The sequence below is a fragment of the Leptodactylus fuscus genome, chromosome 2, assembly GCF_031893055.1.
Source record: "Leptodactylus fuscus isolate aLepFus1 chromosome 2, aLepFus1.hap2, whole genome shotgun sequence".
Classification (NCBI taxonomy): Eukaryota; Metazoa; Chordata; class Amphibia; order Anura; family Leptodactylidae; genus Leptodactylus; species Leptodactylus fuscus.
Window position 1 is genome coordinate 11,736,617 of NC_134266.1, and position 18,798 is coordinate 11,755,414.

Consider the following 18,798-nt stretch of genomic DNA (forward strand, 5'->3'; position numbering starts at 1 on the left):
TCCCTGGAGGATTTCTGCAATGATGCTTTGACAAAGATAAATGAGCTGTTGAAAGTTGGGTTTGTACTATATATATAGTAATATACAACTTTCTTAACTATACACGCACACAGTAGCCACTATGAACCCATTAACAGTTTGCTCAATGTTTTTGGCCACCTTAAAATTTACAGCAAATACATAATCTAAAAACTCTAATACTATCCTTGATTCGGTATAGAATATAACAAAATCTTCTGACTTTCAACAAATATGATGAAGACTAGAGATGAGCGAGTAGTATTCGATCGAGTAGGTATTCGATGAAATACTACGGTATGCGAAATACTCATACTCATTGGAATACTACTCCTATTCGCAGTAAAGACTCGACTCAGAACCAGCATTGATTGGCTGAATGCTATACACTGTACTTCGCTCAACTTACCTGCACAGATCCGCTGCCGTTGCCGCTCCCCGTTCTTCTCGCTCCTCTTCTTTCTCCTTCACATGCCTTCAGCACCCTGCACCCCCCCCCCCCCCCCCCGCCTCCCTAGACTAGTGTTAGAGATGCTGAGAGAAGGCAGGGCTTGTGGTTTAGGAGAGTGTGGGCAGGTACTGGGAGGAGAGACGTGAGTGATGCACTCATGTCTCCCCACCCACACTCTCCTAAGCCACAACAAGCCCCATCTATTCCCATCATCTCTAACACTAGCCTAGGGAGGTGGGGGAGCACACGGCGCTCTGAAGGCATGTCAATGAGAGAGGACTGGACCGAGAAGAAAGGAGAGCGGCAGCAGATCTGTGCAGGACACCAGGGGGGCTAAGTAGCCGGGGGATTTTTCTTTAATCACTATACAGTGTGGAGTCCAAAAATTGAAACAATTTTTGGACTCCATCCTGTGTAGTGAATAGGATCGTTTTTAAAATCTGATCTTCGATTATTAAAAAAAAATCCCATTGAATTGCATTAAGATCGGAATTGGGATTGGGATCGGGTTCAGAAGGAAAATGATCGGAAATCGGATTTTAAAACCGATCCTGAAATTTCAAGATCGCCTCAACTCTACTGGGCACTGTATATGACATTCAGGCTTTGGTCTCTGGAGTTCGGTGACGGTTCGGGGACTCCATCTCCCATTCTGCTTAAAATATGAAGAGAGAAAAGACTTTTCTCTCTGTCAATTTCTGTTGAAAACCTGAGGCACTCCATTATAGTCTACAGGGCCTGCGGGTTTCCACGGGTAACCACTATTTAAGCAGATAGGGGCTATATTTTTCAGGGGCCCAAGTGGACCCGACGAACGAAAACCCAAACGTTAGTGGGAACCTAGCGTCATCTGCTCAGTAGGTGACACCCTTAATATTATTTGTTTAGGTAAAATATGGCTCTGCTCGGGTTCTGTACATTGTAGCTGACCATAGAATGGAACACTTTATATGAGTGTCTGAAGCAGCTGATGGCAGATACTATAGTAGCAGATAGGAATGTCTCTGTAGGCTTACCCAGCCCTGCTTGTATGACGGCATCTGCCTTAGAAACTCATTACGCATCATTTTGGCAATTGGCATGAGCCTCATGGAGTTTTTTGCCTTCCCCTGGATCAACACTGTAGGGGATTGTAGGGTTATAGGTTGGACTTGATGGACTGATGTCTTAATCCAACCTCATCTACTATGTAACTATGTCATTGGTAAAGAATTGTGGGAAAATGTGGGAATTACGACACATGATACAATCCAATGTTGTGTTACTTATGTGTTACCTTTCTGTCTGCAAAGCAAAGATAAAGAAAAAATTAGAGGGCGAGTTCCGAGACTCAAGTCTCATGGAACTTCCAACAATAAGCTGCGATCCTAAAAGTCACGCCACGACTTGAGCTGAGTGTTCAATAAGAATAGATGTCGGCTGAATGAGCTTTAGGCCAACAGCTATTGATCTTATATGGGCACCTTAAAGGGGTATTCCGGACCCCCATGATCACAAGAAGAGCACCCCAGTTCTTGTATCAGTGGAATTCCCAGTGGTCAGACCCCCAATTATTGGCAAGTTGCCCCTATCCTTTGGAAAGAAAGTAATGTACTGTAACCGGAATACCTCTTTAAGTTTATTGAGTATTCACATCAGAGTGGGTTAGGACCTTCTTTTTGTGCAACTTTGAATATCTTTACATAGTCATTGTCTGTGCCTCTAAAATAGATATCCCCGAGTCCTTAAAGGGATAGCACATTTTAAAGGGGTACGACAATTTCAACCAATAAAGCTTATTTTTTTGAATTTTTTGTGTAACCTAAAGTTCTATGAGTTTTCCTTAGACTTTTTCTTAGACTTCTTGTATCAATGATTTGTGCTGTTTTCATTTGGAATCACATGCAGAGTGTTATAGTTATATTGTTATAGTGCCTGATGTAGTTTTTGAGCCAAACATAAGTATGGATATAAATGTCGCCTTCCTTTACGTGTTTCATTCTTTTTGGGCTTTGTCTTGAGCCGCTTGTGTGTTTCTTACCTTAGTGTGACTAATATTAATAGTTTGTAGTATTAATTGTGGTATTGCAATCTCAGGGGATGAAGGTTAGGGCTTTTATTTATTATATTTACTAGCTATACCCACGACTTCATCCGTGGCCACCTGACCCCCTGTGTGCCCCACCTGCAGTGCCGCCCCGGCCCCCCCGCCTTTGCCTTGTTGGCGCAATGGGCCCATCCAACACCAGTGCACCCATGGACCCCCACCTTGTGCCCCTCCGGCACACTTCCCCTCCTCTCACCCCTGGCTCCCCAACTTTTTTCCCTACCCAGTCCTCCATTCCCTCGCCCCCTTCCGATACCACCCTGGGCCCCCTGCCCCCCCACTACACACCCTCCCCACCCTGTGCCCCATTTTTGCCCTCCCTAAATAAACCCCCCACCCGATCCTGCGACCCCGAGCTCCCCCCACCCCGGGTTCCCTGTGTGCTGAGGTTACCAGGGTGCAGAGGGTTGGAAGACCGTGCTGCGCAGCTTCTGCAGCCATGCACAGCATGCGGCACATGTAGTTGCGGGAGTTCGTCACAGTTACACCAACCCCTTCTGCACCCCCAGGACCTCGGCTGAGTCACCAGTCCAGGCCACGTGCTGGGCTCCAGCAATGCCGGCATGTGCGACTCTCGGCAGCCGGCATGCAGGACACCATGTTCCTCACGTTAGTGAGCGGCCGGATTGTAGTTCTATAGCTCCACCCCCGCATTGGCCTGGTCCAATCGGAGACCCGCGCCTGACGTGATGACGTCAGCTCAGGTCCTGCATCCTACACGGACTGGGAATTCGGTGCTCGGGGTCGGCAAACCCGGCAATATACAGAGTTTATGAGGCGCCTATGTTCTTTTCCAGGTGGCATTCCAGGTATGTGCGAAATTTGATTGAAATCCGTTCGGGCATTGCGGCGTGATAGCGGAACAAATATCCAACATCCAACATCCAAACACACAACATTTATAATATATATAGTATGGATTTGTTACATTTGTTGCAACATTGTTATTTGTTATATTTATTTTCTACATTTGTTATAAAATTTTCTTAATACTTTTTACATTCAAAAATGTTTGCGTTTTATCACATTTGCAATTTTTTGGCTCCCGTTTTGGAGCTAAACACCCGCACGGATATGAAGAGATGAAGTTTTAGTCTTACTTTACGGATCCATGTCTGCCTTTCTGATTTAGTGTAACTTTTATTGCTATTCTTATTTTTTTATTATTATTATTTTAAGATTTTTGCCCCACTGTACAAATGTCACACAGCCCGTCCTGATCTTATCCGTACAGCCATGATTTATGGTGCAATAAGGGATTCCAACTCAACGTCCTCCCATGGAAAGCGCATGTGTTATTGCTCTTGACCCCGGAGTCACGCCACTGTCTGCCACTGAACTTTATGAAACTTTTCTACTCTTCCATGCCATTCCTTCTACAATTTGCTTTTAAGCCATTTCCTAAGTCTAAACTTCGAGTCTATTGACCAGCTTTGAGTTTCCCTCTCTGGTGATCTTGTTATAATGGAGCGTATTATCCCACAGATGTCCTGGCCTGCTGCCCTCCCTCTTTGTATTTTTTATGCCGCTCCATAAAGGTGCCCATTTTCCGCTCCTTCTTGCTTCACAAGACACTATTTTTCTCCCGTTGTCCCAACAAAGGGTTACTCCCAAGGGAGTCCAATTGTCAGGAGATGGAGCGATGATGGTTAGTGATCACAGTCAATAGCTTTGATTAACAATAAGGTCGAGAATTAGCAATGCTAGCATTGAGCCATCCTGCCTTCCCCTCTCCATATGCTCGCTGCAGCCTATACCGCTCGCCAGGCAGTCCACATACTGAGAGGTAGCCGACAAGGTGCACTGGAGAGGTTGCAATTAAGACAGGGCCAAACATCAAACGCAAGTCTGAAATTGAGACGTACATGAAAGCGGGGGGCGCCTGATCGAGATGTCTCCCTGTCCTCTTATTCTGCTTTTGTGCTTGGATTTACTTGTGTCTGCAAATGTGATGATGAAAAAAATGACAACTTCTATAACCGCCATGACCCCATCTGCAGCTGTGATGTTATTCTCAACAGACTCGGATGACCCACAAAGGGGGAGCCACGGAGCCACGCCGCCGCCTACGTCCGATCATGATGACAACTCTCTGGTGTACACAGGTAGAGTCACTGCAATCTCTTACAACTTCTCAAAGTCCCTTGATTCACATGTTTCCTTTTTCTTGTTCCTTCGATACAGATGTAGCAGAGCTAAAGCAGCGCCCTTGTTACTTTGCACGCTGCTATTGCACCAAATGACAAACTCAGATTGGCATCGCTGAACGATTTGGCTCTGCTACACGTGTATCATCCTATAGGTCTAGCGTTCGCCTGTGAGGGATGAAAGCCTCATTCAATGTGCTGTATGCTTTGCATGCTGGAGATGTCAGTAGGCTGCCATTCAGGCTGCATTCGTATTCTAGCAGGCTGCATATGAATGGCAAGGCAAATGAGTTGTTGTTAAAGTCTTATCTGTGTGCTGTCATACGGCTCTTCGTGTTGCCGCCCGCTGTATACCATTGTCGCAAGCACTAAAGACGGACACAATTCGCACTCGATAAGGTGCATTAGCCGATTCTCGCTGTTCGGTTCGCTTTGACGGAGCATCAGGTCGCACAGTGTGATTTAAGTGGTATATGCAGATGTAGCAGAGCTGGGTTTGTTATTTATTGACCTACAGTCTTATTATAGGTATTAATATCACCAAATGACATATTCACCCCTCTATGTCCGCCTAGCAGTGGGATATGTGCTCTTGTATATTACCGTACTGTTCAATACATCAGGTCAGAATGGATTTCTTGTTTCTAAAGAATAGTATTGGACATGACTAAGCAATAAGCAGCCCTGCCTGACCCCATGCTGAAAAAGACTCAGATAAAGAGACCCCGAGACCCCGGAGTGATGAGAGACCGCCACTTTTATAGCACAGCAGGCGAAAGCTCAGAAAGCTCTGCATTTATTCTAAATGGCGGTGTCATACAAGCAACCTGTGTGATGGAGACGCTTTCTCGATGTTACCTGCGGTGTTTGGTGAAAGTGGAAAAAGCTCTCACATCAAACACTATTCCACAGGAATCCATGTTATTATGGCAGGCCGCGTCACACAGAGACGATCCGTATAATGGCGATGAAATAGAAGAGATATTCCTGCAATATATAGGATTGCCATATACTGGATGGATGGATGGATGGATGGATGGATAGATAGATAGATAGATAGATAGATAGATAGGAGATAGATAGATAGATAGATAGATAATAGATAGATAGATAGATAGATAGATAGATAGATAATAGATAGATAGATAGATAGATAGATAGATAGATAGATAGATAGATAGGAGATAGATAGATAGATAGATAGATAGATAGATGATTGATAGATAGATAGATAGATAGATAGATAGATAGATAGATAGGAGATATATAGATAGATAGATGATAGATAGATAGATAGATAGATAGATAGATAGATAGATAATAGATAGATAGATAGATAGATAGATAGATAGATAGATAGATAGATAGATAGGAGATAGACAGATAGATGATAGATAGATAGATAGATAGATAGATAGATAGATAGATAGATAGATTATATAGCATTCTCTCCTCCTGGTATATATTGCAGGTTACATGTCCTGAGCTGTTGCTGTATACTATATACAGATACATCTCATCTATCCCTAGTCAGCGTCGGCCGTGTTCCTTGTACCGGTTTGGCCAGTCTGGATATTCTAGCTCTTCCTATTCTGGGCCGCTCTTTTCTACCCCCAGCCTTGTATTTGCCTCCTACATCTGAATAATATGAATAATAGAATTTGCATGAACATTTGACCACTAGACTCAGGCCTACATTGGAGACGACCACAAAAGAGCAATCACTATGGCATCCGCTACACCATCTAATGAATGGAAATATATGGAAAACGGACCGGGGCCCAATATATGTCTAACAAACAATCCTAAACTACTCGGCAGACATCGGCCGTATCATCTCCGCTATTGTGTATTTGTCATTATTATCGATTTACAAGTTGGAATTGTTGCAATCGGATGAATCTGATCGTAGCGAAATATCTGGATAAAATATCCAATGGCCTATGTGATGGATGGGACATGTCGCCGCCTATGTCAGCGCACTTACTGGTGACTTCTGTATTTCCTCATCATTAAGTGGATTAGATTGTCTTGTAATCTCCTTAATGTGTTTACTCCATTTTAGCCCTTGTTTCCAACCATTTACTTTGCATGACAAAGATGTGTCCCCCCCCCGCTCGGCAGGGTTGTGTTGCTCGGGGCTATTCATCTGAGTACATCTCTACTCCACAGGCCCGGGCGCCTTAATTCATTGCACTTATTGAGCCCCCTCCCAAGTCGCTGTGTTTGCTCCGCTCCTGATACTATGGTTGGAAGAAAAATGGTGAAGTTGCAAAGAGTGGCGAGTTATTTAGTGCAGGGACTCCATTCTATCATTGTTGCAGCACACTTCTGTTAACCTGTCACAGGCCCATCGCTCGGCCGCTTCCCATTCTCAGCCAGGAATTGTCCCCTGGCAGATGAAAGCTTTTGTTATTTTGCAATTTATAATGCTTTGCTGTACAGTCCGGGTCACCGGGAGCAAGGCAGACATGATTGACAATATTTAGATTGCTGCCATTCAGCTCCTGCTGACAATGGAGACCTGTGAGCTTTTGATCTTGTCTCTGGCACATGGTTGCTTTTAACCCTTTCTAAAAGATACAGAGCTGTGCAAAAGTTTTAGGCGGATAAAGAAAAATGCAGTAAAGTAGGAATGTTTTCAGAAATAGAAACAAAAACAAAATGTTACTCTCATCAAATGTTTGGCGTGACCTTTGCCCTTTGCCTTCCATCAGTTCTTCTCGGCACTTGCAGACTCTTTTTTAAGGAACTCGGCAGGGAGGTTGTTCCCGCCGCCATCTTGGAGAACTAAGCACAGGTGGATGTAGACTTGCTCCAATCCTTCAAACAGACCGGATGATAATGAGATCAGGGCTCTGCGGGGGCCGGATCATCATTTCCAGGACTCCTCCTCCAAAGGGCAAAGGTCGCACCAAATATTGAGTGTAGCTATAGAAGATGTAGAGGGATCAGTCACTACCTGCAGTGGCCATTTTTGTTCTTCTGAAGTGAAGTTTTCATTTGGTTGGGTCAAATCTGGTTCGTATTGAACCAATCTCTAATCCTTAATATTAGATGACTAGGGGTCCAGCCCCCATTATCCCCACCTGACGTCAGCTGCATTATATGGCCGAGCACTGTGGCCTCTTCACTGCAGACCAAGATAGTGCTGTATGCTGGATAATGGCTGTGCTTGGTATTGTAGCTCAGCCCCATTCACTTAAAGACAATCTACTACGGCGATTTGTGACACTAAACCACCAACAGTTCTTTATAGACCAAGGTTTTACTGTCCCAAATCACCCTGTTGTATTGCAATCTGCGGCCACATTAAATACTTTTATGCAAACCTATCAGTTGTTCCTGCGCTGGCGCAGTTTCTCAGTGCAAAGTTCACCCTGACTTTAGATCGCATCACTTGTTGGATATTTAAACATGGCAGCCACTTAGAAGCTGAGCAGGTATCATAGGCGCTGGGTACCACTGCTTTACACACCAAGACCCAGCAGCGATGTCTGCAAACAGAGTCCTCTCTGATCAGGGGCATTGACCCTTCAGACATCAGCACTGCCATATTCACTCAGATCAGTGCAGAAGAGACCCCAAAGTATAGTAGAGATTTATAGGTGGTGAATCCCCATTTCTGGGATTCCATCAAACCCAATATTTTTGGAAAAATTGCAATGAAGCTGGGTCATTATGAAATGGATTGTTTGTTTCTAGACCCATACTTGGACTTTGAGACTTGCCCACACTGACTCCTTGGTCAGAAGATTGGAGCAGTAGAAGGACCTTGTCCAGTTTGCCTTTATTCTAGTTGACATGTTGGATTAGCCTTAAGAAAGGCTATTCGTCTCCTACCTTTATCAGTCGCCTCCGGCCCGCCGTTCGGTGGAAATACTGGTTTTTAGCGGTATGCAAATTAGTTCTTTTGCAGCACTGGGGGCATCACCAAAGCTGCAAGAGAACTCTCTCCAGCGACGCCTCCATCTTCAACAGCAACTGCCTCTTCTGCGTCTTCTTCCGGATGGGGTCACACTCCGACGCCTGCACAGTCGGGTCCGCCATTGGGACCGAGGCAAAGCCGAGTGCACAAGCCAGCTGGCGGCCATTTTTGTGGAGGCCGCTTACGTGTGCATGCGCAGGACGCTCCTGTTCTCCATAGAACTACAGGAGCATACTGCGCATGTGCACGTAGCAGCCTTCAAAAAAAATGGCCGCCAGCCGGCCTGTGCATTCGGCTCTTCCCTGCGTCCCGTTGGCAGAGCCGAATGCGCAGGCGCCGGAGTGTGACCCCAGTCAGAAGAAGACGCAGAAGAGGCAGTTGCTGTTGAAGATGGAGGCGTCGCTGGAGAGAGTTCTCTGGCAACATTGGGGATGCCCCCAGTGCTGTCTGAGCGCTGTGGCCCGCCCCCGGTGCTGCGAAAGAACTCATTTGCATACTGGTAAAAAACGGTATTTCTACCGAACGGCGGGCTGGAGGCGACTGATAAAGGTAGGAGATGAATAGCCTTTCTTAAGGCTATTCCGACGTGTCAACTACAAAAAAAAGTGTTTAAATGATAAGATCCCTTTAAAGAATAAATAGTTAGGGCTATTTCAAACGGGGCTAGTGGCCGTGTATTTTGGTCCTGATTTTGACGCGGCTTCCGACAGTCGCGGCTTTCCGCTCTGGAGTAGCCCCAAATGAATGGGCCTAGTCCGGAGGGTGCTCTTGCGAGGTGGACGCCGCGGCTGAATCTGCCTGAAGAAGGGGCAGCTCGCTTCTCTTTTCCATGAGCGGGAACAAACCGCTCACGGAAAAAAGGACGCTAGCGGTCTACATAGACCACTATTGTGAGGGGGTGGATTTTGAGATGGATTCGGCATCACAATCTGCCCCTTCTTGCCCCGTGTGAACGAGCCCTTATATTCACCTTTCCCCTCCTCTTCTTGGCCTTGTCTTGGAATCCAGTACCCTCTTATGGCCACCTGTGTGACATCATTCACCCTGGATCACTGCTTAGACCTGTGATTGGGCCTCAGTGGTCGAAGGGGTGTGCCAAGTGTCATGACATAATGACCCCGGGACACATGACTTCACCCACGAGGCTAGAAGAGGGCACAGAGAGAGCACTGAACACTACAAAGAGGGGTGGGAAGTTTTTTTGTACACCTGTCCTGGACCCCCACTCATTATACTCTGGTACCTGAAGAAACCCCAGAATATAATCATCCCACTTCTGGTCTACAGGTGCCGAACCCTGAAACCTTTGGAAAATTCTGGCCAAATCAGTTTGCTCATCTCTATTTGCTATCATGACTACCATAGCCGTGTCTGTTACTGTCACTATGTCATAACCAATTCAATCCTGACATTCTAGAATGTGAATCGGGTTTGGATACAAGAGACCTCAGACCCCAGACACAACTTTTCACGGCAATTGGGGCACTTTTAATACGAAATGGATTTATTCGAAACCAAATTAAATCTGATCACCGATTTGATCAAATTGGACTCAAAATGAATGTATTTGCTCATCTGCAGAGAAGACAGATGAGTGTAATGCAACACTATCATTTTTATTGGAACCTCGGGATGTCGCCGCCACAATTCCATATTGATAAAACCTATTTATCCAGTAGATATGAAACAATGTCACGTCGGAAGAGTCGTCTCATTTTGTCTTCTTGATATTTCAATCCTCAGCTGATCCCGGCCATGATGTGGTACAGCTGTAATAACAAGGACATTGTTCATTATGTGGCCAGTCTCCATTATTGAATATCTGTAAAGGGAGACGTGAAAAATGCCTTCTATTGAAAATGCCCATTGGTTGGAATTGTTAACGCCACAAATCTGGGGGCTTATTATATCAGGCAGCTGACGCTAAGTATTGATGTGTGTCAGAGCTGATGTGAATCTGTAATACGTCTCAAGCCATCAATAACATCAGTGTCTCTGGGAATCACTAGTAGTGGCTTTGCCTTCCCATGAAATATACTTGTATACTGTATAAAATTATGATTTTTAATTCCCCATTCCTTACAGATTTCCACTAGAAAAAGCTGCGGACTGAGGAACAGTGAGAACGGCTTTAATTCTGGAATAACTTTTAGCCTATATTTCTAGGTCTATTGTATGTCTATAAGCCATTTCTATATGTCATACTAGGACATGTGGATATCACAGAGGTGGCACTTACTAGGAGCAATGGATGAGAGCCATTAACAATCGGGATCTGTTATTTTGGAAGCCCAAGTCCATCCATGCATTATATGGGCAACCCTTAATTTATTGTCTGCATGTAATTCCCCATTCCCTCTGTAGGGGGTCATCACAGGTAACCCATTACTTGGTAGCAATGTATCTCAGGAGGATCAATAGTCCCTATTATTATTCTACAGCTTAGCAAGGATGATATGCTGGTTCTAGTGTCCCTAACCTATCTATCTGCAGGGCTGGGGTGATATGCTGGTTCTGGTGACAGTAACCTATCTATCTGCAGGACTGGGGTGATATACTGGTTCTAGTGTCCCTAACCTATCTATGTGCAGGACTGGGGTGATATGCTGGTTCTGGTGACAGTAACCTATCTATCTGCAGGACTGGGGTGATATACTGGTTCTAGTGTCCCTAACCTATCTATGTGCAGGACTGGGGTGATATGCTGGTTCTGGTGACAGTAACCTATCTATCTGCAGGACTGGGGTGATATACTGGGTCTGGTGACAGTAACCTATCTATCTGCAGGGCTGGGGTGATATGCTGGTTCTGGTGACACTAACCTATCTGCAGGGCTGGGGTGATATGCTGGTTCTGGTGACAGTAACCTATCTATCTGCAGGGCTAGGAGGATATACTGGTTCTGGTGACAGTAACCTATTTATCTGCAGGACTGGGGGGATATGCTGGGTCTGGTGACACTAACCTATCTATCTGCAGGGCTGGGGTGATATGCTGGTTCTGGTGACAGTAACCTATCTATCTGCAGGGCTGGGGTGATATGCTGGTTCTGGTGACAGTAACCTATCTATCTGCAGGGCTGGGGTGATATGCTGGTTCTGGTGACAGTAACCTATCTATCTGCAGGGCTGGGGTGATATGCTGGTTCTGGTGACACTAACCTATCTATCTGCAGGGTTGGGGTGATATGCTGGTTCTGGTGACACTAACCTATCTGCAGGACTGGGGTGATATGCTGGAGTCTGGCGATAGTAATCTATCTATCAGCAGGGCTGGGGTGATATGCTGGTTCTGGTGACAGTAACCTATCTATCTGCAGGGCTGGGGTGATATGCTGGTTCTGGTGACACTAACCTATCTATCTGCAGGGCTGGGCTGATATGCTGGTTGTGGTGACACTAACCTATCTATCTGCAGGGCTGGGGTGATATGCTGGTTCTGGTGACACTAACCTATCTATCTGCAGGACTGGGGTGATATGCTGGTTCTGGTGACACTAACCTATCTATCTGCAGGGCTGGGGTGATATGCTGGTTCTGGTGACAGTAACCTATCTATCTGCAGGGCTGGGGTGATATGCTGGTTCTGGTGACACTAACCTATCTATCTGCAGGGCTGGGGTGATATGCTGGTTCTGGTGACAGTAACCTATCTATCTGCAGGGCTGGGGTGATATGCTGGTTCTGGTAACACTAACCTATCTATCTGCAGGGCTGGGGTGATATGCTGGTTCTGGTGACAGTAACCTATCTATCTGCAGGGCTGGGGTGATATGCTGGTTCTGGTGACACTAACCTATCTGCAGGGCTGGGGTGATATGCTGGTTCTGGTGACAGTAACCTATTTATCTGCAGGACTGGGGGGATATGCTGGGTCTGGTGACACTAACCTATCTATCTGCAGGGCTGGGGTGATGTGCTGGTTCTGGTGACACTAACCTATCTGCAGGACTGAGGTGATATGCTGGAGTCTGGCGATAGTAATCTATCAGCAGGGCTGGGGTGATATGCTGGTTCTGGTGACAGTAACCTATCTATCTGCAGGGCTGGGGTGATATGCTGGTTCTGCTGACACTAACCTATCTATCTGCAGGGCTGGGCTGATATGCTGGTTGTGGTGACACTAACCTATCTATCTGCAGGGCTGGGTTGATATGCTGGTTCTGGTGACAGTAACCTATCTATCTGCAGGGCTGGGGTGATATGCTGGTTCTGGTGACAGTAACCTATCTATCTGCAGGGCTGGGGTGATATGCTGGTTCTGGTGACAGTAACCTATCTATCTGCAGGGCTGGGGTGATATGCTGGTTCTAGTGACAGTAACCTATCTATCTGCAGTGCTGGGGTGATATGCTGGTTCTGGTGACAGTAACCTATCTATCTGCAGGACTTGGGTGATATGCTAGGTCTGGTGACAGTAACCTATCTATCTGCAGGGCTGGGGTGATATGCTGGTTCTGGTGACAGTAACCTATCTATCTGCAGGGCTGGGGTGATATGCTGGTTCTGGTGACACTAACCTATCTATCTGCAGGGCTGGAGTGATATGCTGGTTCTGGTGACAGTAACCTATCTATCTGCAGGACTTGGGTGATATGCTGGTTCTGGTGACAGTAACCTATCTATCTGCAGGGCTGGAGTGATATGCTGGGGTCTGGTGTCAGACTCCCTTTAGCGCCAACCATTTTCTTCAAACCCAATAATCAAATCTGCCTCTGTCTTCCAGTTATAAAGTCAGCCATAGATAGTGAGCCGTCTCATTGATCGGTGATCTTTTCTTCTTATGGTTCTCCAACCCCCCGCTGTTCCTCCAGCAAGGCCATGACTTAAGCATGTGCAAGTCGGTCTTATAATAAGCACAGGAGACAAGATTGGATTTTATAGGCCACAGCAGCCTTTTATTATGTAAACATACATTAACAAAAATTAGCATATAATAACCCCATAAAGTGCCACCCAATAACCAAAACCCCTTTAAACAACCATAGGCACTAAAACTTGCCTACCCCTTTAAACCGCCAATAACCATATCCATATAACGACGTAGGAGGTCCTCAAAGCCCAAGACTCACAACATTTGTAACTCCCCACTTTTTTCCGCCTGGCACCAGGACAATTGCCCCCAGCCGCTGTAAAAGCTCGGAGACAGCAGTTATTAATGTACCTTGGTGCTCAGTTTGCTTCTTTAACCGCAGACCCCAAAATCCCCAAATCCGCAATGTCCTGAGGAGTCCAGCCCCTCCCACGGGGCCCTCCCCACCACTAATTTCCTCCCACTTCGAGGACCCCCCCCGCCAAAGCCACTGTGACAAAATATCAAACTCAAAACCAATGAAAAAGGGATGGGTGGGGGCTTGTTCGCTGTCTCACCTCCAGACTGGCGCCAGAGTTCGCGCCTTTTCCTTTTAAAACCCCCTCCCCCCCCCCTTACGTTTTAACCCCTCCCCTAACACTGGCTGCATAACGGCCCTGATTTAACCCCTTAGTGTCTTCCTCCTCCTATCCCTCCTGCACAGCCATGTCATGCAGGCCTACCTCTAAAGGCTTGCCTTTTGTCCGGCCTGTACTGCACAACAGGGGTGTAATCACATCATTGTATAGAGACTATTCTATATGTTGGATATCTCCTTGGGTGATAGTCAGAGCTTCTTGTCATTACAGGGACTCAACAGGAACCCCCTAAATAGTGCTATTATTGGCCCATTCATTGCATCACGCCGTATATGATCAGATCAACCCTCAGAGCAAGGCAGACTAATAATAGATAATGGTCTTGTGAAGATAACATTGCACCTAAGCTCCTCTTCTAAGATCTATCTTGCTCAAAGGAAAAAAAGTGTTAATGACTAATTCCTACTGAGAGCTAATAACTCTCCGGGAAATATGAGCAATCTCTGCAGACACAAAAGGCAAATTATTAATAAAAATCATGTGTTATGTTCCTACTTTTTGAATAAACAAAAAGAACATGGTTCTGCACCCTTGTCATAGTGATATACAGTACGGTGCAAAAGTTTTAGGTGAAGGGAAAATGCTACAAAGTAAGAATTCTTTCAAAGACAGAAGGGTTAATAGTTTCCTTGTCTATTAAAAAAAATAAAGCAACAGGGAGAGAGTAGGATTCGCGCTCAGAGCTCGTGCATAAAGGGTCGGGGATCGATCATGTAGATGAGAGAAACTTTATTAAAATACAGTACAGCACAACGCGTTTCGGGTTAAGAGGAAGCCTTTTTGAAGTGCAAAATTTCACACATACATGTTGGGCAGACTCCAACCTATAATGGGGCCCCTACCTACCCTACCTAATTTATGTTGCAGAGGAACCTTTGAGGCCCCATCAGGATTCTGGGCGTGGTAGTAACTGATACTGTTTCTTCCCCTCCTGTGCACATGCTAAATAAGGGAACAAAAAAGTTGATTCTTCTTTCTTTCCACTGATATCATCTGTTAAGGGAGAATATCAAGGCCCCATACACATAGGGGAACAGTCACATCTGCATTTGCTGTCCTGGACTGGATTAGCGTCACCCTCACCGAGCGTTGGATTGGGGCGGCCCTGTGCACGCAGCGCTGCTCCAGCGGCCGCCCCTCATGCTCAGGCAGAAAGCAGGTCCTCTCCCTGCCTGCTTTCTGTCTTTTAACAACACGCGCTCCGCTCGGCCCCGCCCCCTCCGCTCGGCCCTACCCCGCCATTCTGACGTCGGCCTCACGCAGCAGAAACCCTAGGTTCACCCCTGATGAGATCCCTTGTAGAATCTCCTATTGACATATTGTAAACAGATCATTTCTTCACTTCTAGATATTACTATGCACTTTGTTTCTTTCCCTATAAAAACTTCCTTTCCCCCAGAATCCTACAGGTCAGGAGCTGCTGTGTAACTATAAGGCCATGCTCAGTCATGCAACATTAATTAAAATTTCCTGATTAGACAATTGGAAGAATAACATCAGGAATCAATAACTGCAGTGACCAGGGGAAGGGTTTGCACCAAAATCCCCTGGTTTTGCAGCTGTAGGACTATGACAAATGACCCTGAACCAAATATGCATGCAAAAATCTATATTCAAGTAAAACATGCTCACTTCTCTGAGTAATTCATGAGTATACAGTTCATTGATATGTGTATACAGTGGTGTGCAAAAGTTATAGGTGGATTTGAAACATTGCGGCAAAGTAAGATGTTATCAGCTAGCAAAATGAGAGGAATGAAGAAAAGAGAAATCTAAATTTGTGTGAGAGATAGATAGATAGATAGATAGATAGATAGATAGATAGATAGATAGATAGGAGATAGATAGATAGGAGATAGATAGATAGATAGATAGATAGATAGATAGATAGATAGATAGATAGGAAATAGGTAGATAGATAGATAGATAGGAGATAGATAGATAGATAGATAGATAGATAGATAGATAGATAGGAAATAGATAGATAGATAGATAGATAGATAGATAGATAGATAGGAGATAGATAGATAGATAGATAGATAGATAGATAGATAGGAGATAGACAGATAGATAGATAGATAGATAGATAGATAGATAGATAGGAGATAGATAGATCGATAGATAGATAGATAGGAGATAGATAGAGAGAGAGATAGATAGATAGATAGATAGATAGATAGGAGATAGATAGATAGATAGATAGATAGATAGATAGATAGATAGGAGATAGATGATAGATAGATAGATAGATAGATAGATAGATAGATAGATAGATAGATAGATAGATAGGAGATAGATGACAGATAGGAGATAGATAGATAGATAGATAGATAGATAGATAGATAGATAGGAGATAGATAGATAGATAGATAGATAGATAGATAGATAGGAGATAGATAGATAGATAGGAGATAGATAGATAGATAGATAGATAGATAGATAGATAGATAGATAGATAGGAGATAGGGGATAGATAGATAGATAGATAGATAGATAGATAGATAGATAGATAGGAGATAGATAGATAGATAGATAGATAGATAGATAGATAGATAGGAGATAGATAGATAGATAGATAGATAGATAATAGATAGATAGATAGATAGATAGATAGATAGATAGATAGGAGATAGATGACAGATAGGAGATAGATAGATAGATAGATAGATAGATAGATAGATAGATAGATAGATAGGAGATAGATAGATAGATAGATAGATAGGAGATAGATAGATAGATAGGAGATAGATAGATAGATAGATAGATAGATAGATAGATAGATAGATAGATAGGAGATAGGGGATAGATAGATAGATAGATAGATAGAAAGATAGATAGATAGATAGGATATAGTTAGATAGATAGATAGATAGATAGATAGATAGATAGATAGATAGGAGATAGATAGATAGATAGATAGATAGATAGGAGATAGATAGATAGATAGATAGATAGATAGATAGACATCTCAAACAGCTTTTGCAATGTCCCCCTCCTCATTCTAAACATCTCCCCCTAGTGGACCCTATAGAAAGTTGCACCGTCTCCCTTTCGCTGACTAGGTTACTGTACCTCAGCCCCTTGGGGTAGAAGCAGCTGTATATATTTTGCATTAGTAATCGCTATTGTCAGTTTTTTCCATTTTCAGATTCTAGGCCGTTTAGAAAGATTGATGATTATTCAGCTTTCTTTCATTCTCCTGCAAGCCCAGATTGAGCGCAGCCACCATTAGCGTCGCTTTACAAAGAGAGCGGGCGTTCATTTCAGTTTTCAATGCATCAATTACATTTCAAAGTAAAAGTCTGCAGCCGAAAATCAGGGACATAATTCACTCCTCCAATGTGCACGCTGAGACTTACTGAAATACACAGTTCTGGGGCCCGTAATGGAAACACGGCCTATTTACACATATGTATGACATTACTCTTAGGAAGGAAGTCTTGCAGACACATGTGCTTTGGCTTGGGATCTTATTTTTTATGAATTTGGCAGCAAGAAAAAATGCAGCTGACTGCCCACTGTAAGCCTCAACCCTTTTATGCCGAAAAGATTTTGACTACTTTGTAACATCAATCTCCATCATGTAATAAAAGCATGTAGAGAAAGATTAGACTGTGAAGGAAAAACACAAGGAGAAGTTTCATTTTATTTTTTATTTTTTTTATTTTTTAATTCTCGCCCATCTTCAACTTTAGAAAAAAAATTCAAAAAAATTGTTTTTTTAAGAAAATGGATTTTTTTTTTTAATTAAATACACAAAATCTTCTCCTTAGATCTGTCATCAGTCAGGATCAGTTCACGGAGATGTTCACGTAGAATATTAAACCTAAATATTTTTCATCTGGATAAAGCAATATAGAAAAATAATATTGACCCGGGGGCGTTTTAATGGTTCCTGCCATTCATTCCTGAAAAAAATCCATAGAAACTGGCAAAATAATTGCAATTACAGAGAACTGGATTAAAGGGGTCGTCCGCCTTTATCTTTCTAAAAACAGAATCACATGACCTGCCATGACAGACTCGTGGACAAGTATGGCACTGATTCTGGGGGGAGGAGTGCAGACACTCTTTTGTAATTCTGGACAACTTTAAATTTTTTAACCACTTCACGACTGGGCAATTTTTGGAATTTTTTTTTTTTTTTTTGTACTTGTAGTTTTAAAAGCTGCAAATATATATATATTTTTTTTGTTTGGGTCATTCAAATAATTTTTGTGTCTTTTTTCGTTGATGCACAGGGCTTGATTTTTGTCATTTTTATTTGTTGTCTTTTGTCTGTTTTTCAGATTTTTAATACTAATGCAACATATATATATATATATATATATATATATATATATATATATATATATATGTACAGTAGATACCAAAAGTTTGGACACATCTTCTCATTCAAAGAGTTTTCTGTATTTTTATGACTATATAATTGTAGATTCACACTGAAGGCATCAAAACTATGAAGTAACACATGTGGAATTATATACTTAACAAAAAAGTGTGATACATCTGAAAATCTGTCTTATAATCTCGGTTCTTCAGAGTAGCCACCTTTTGCTTTGATTCCTGCTTTGCACACTCTTGGCATTCTCTTGATGAGCTTCATGAGGTAGTCACCGGAAATGGTCTTCCAACAGTCTTGAAGGAGTTCCCAGAGATGCTTAGCACTTGTTGGCCCTTTTGCCTTAACTCTGCGGTCCAGCTCACCCCAAACCATC

General features: G+C 43.7%; 1 protein-coding gene across 1 annotated transcript in view; it reads left to right on the forward strand.

Annotated features, from left to right (window-relative positions):
* The window catches only part of ROBO1 (roundabout guidance receptor 1), an 893,061-nt gene that overhangs the window by 453,799 nt on the left and 420,464 nt on the right, over positions 1-18,798 (forward strand). The window contains exon 3 of the mRNA XM_075263408.1: positions 4,577-4,660. Coding sequence (XP_075119509.1) covers positions 4,577-4,660 — 84 coding nt within the window. The remainder of the gene's footprint in view (positions 1-4,576; positions 4,661-18,798) is intronic.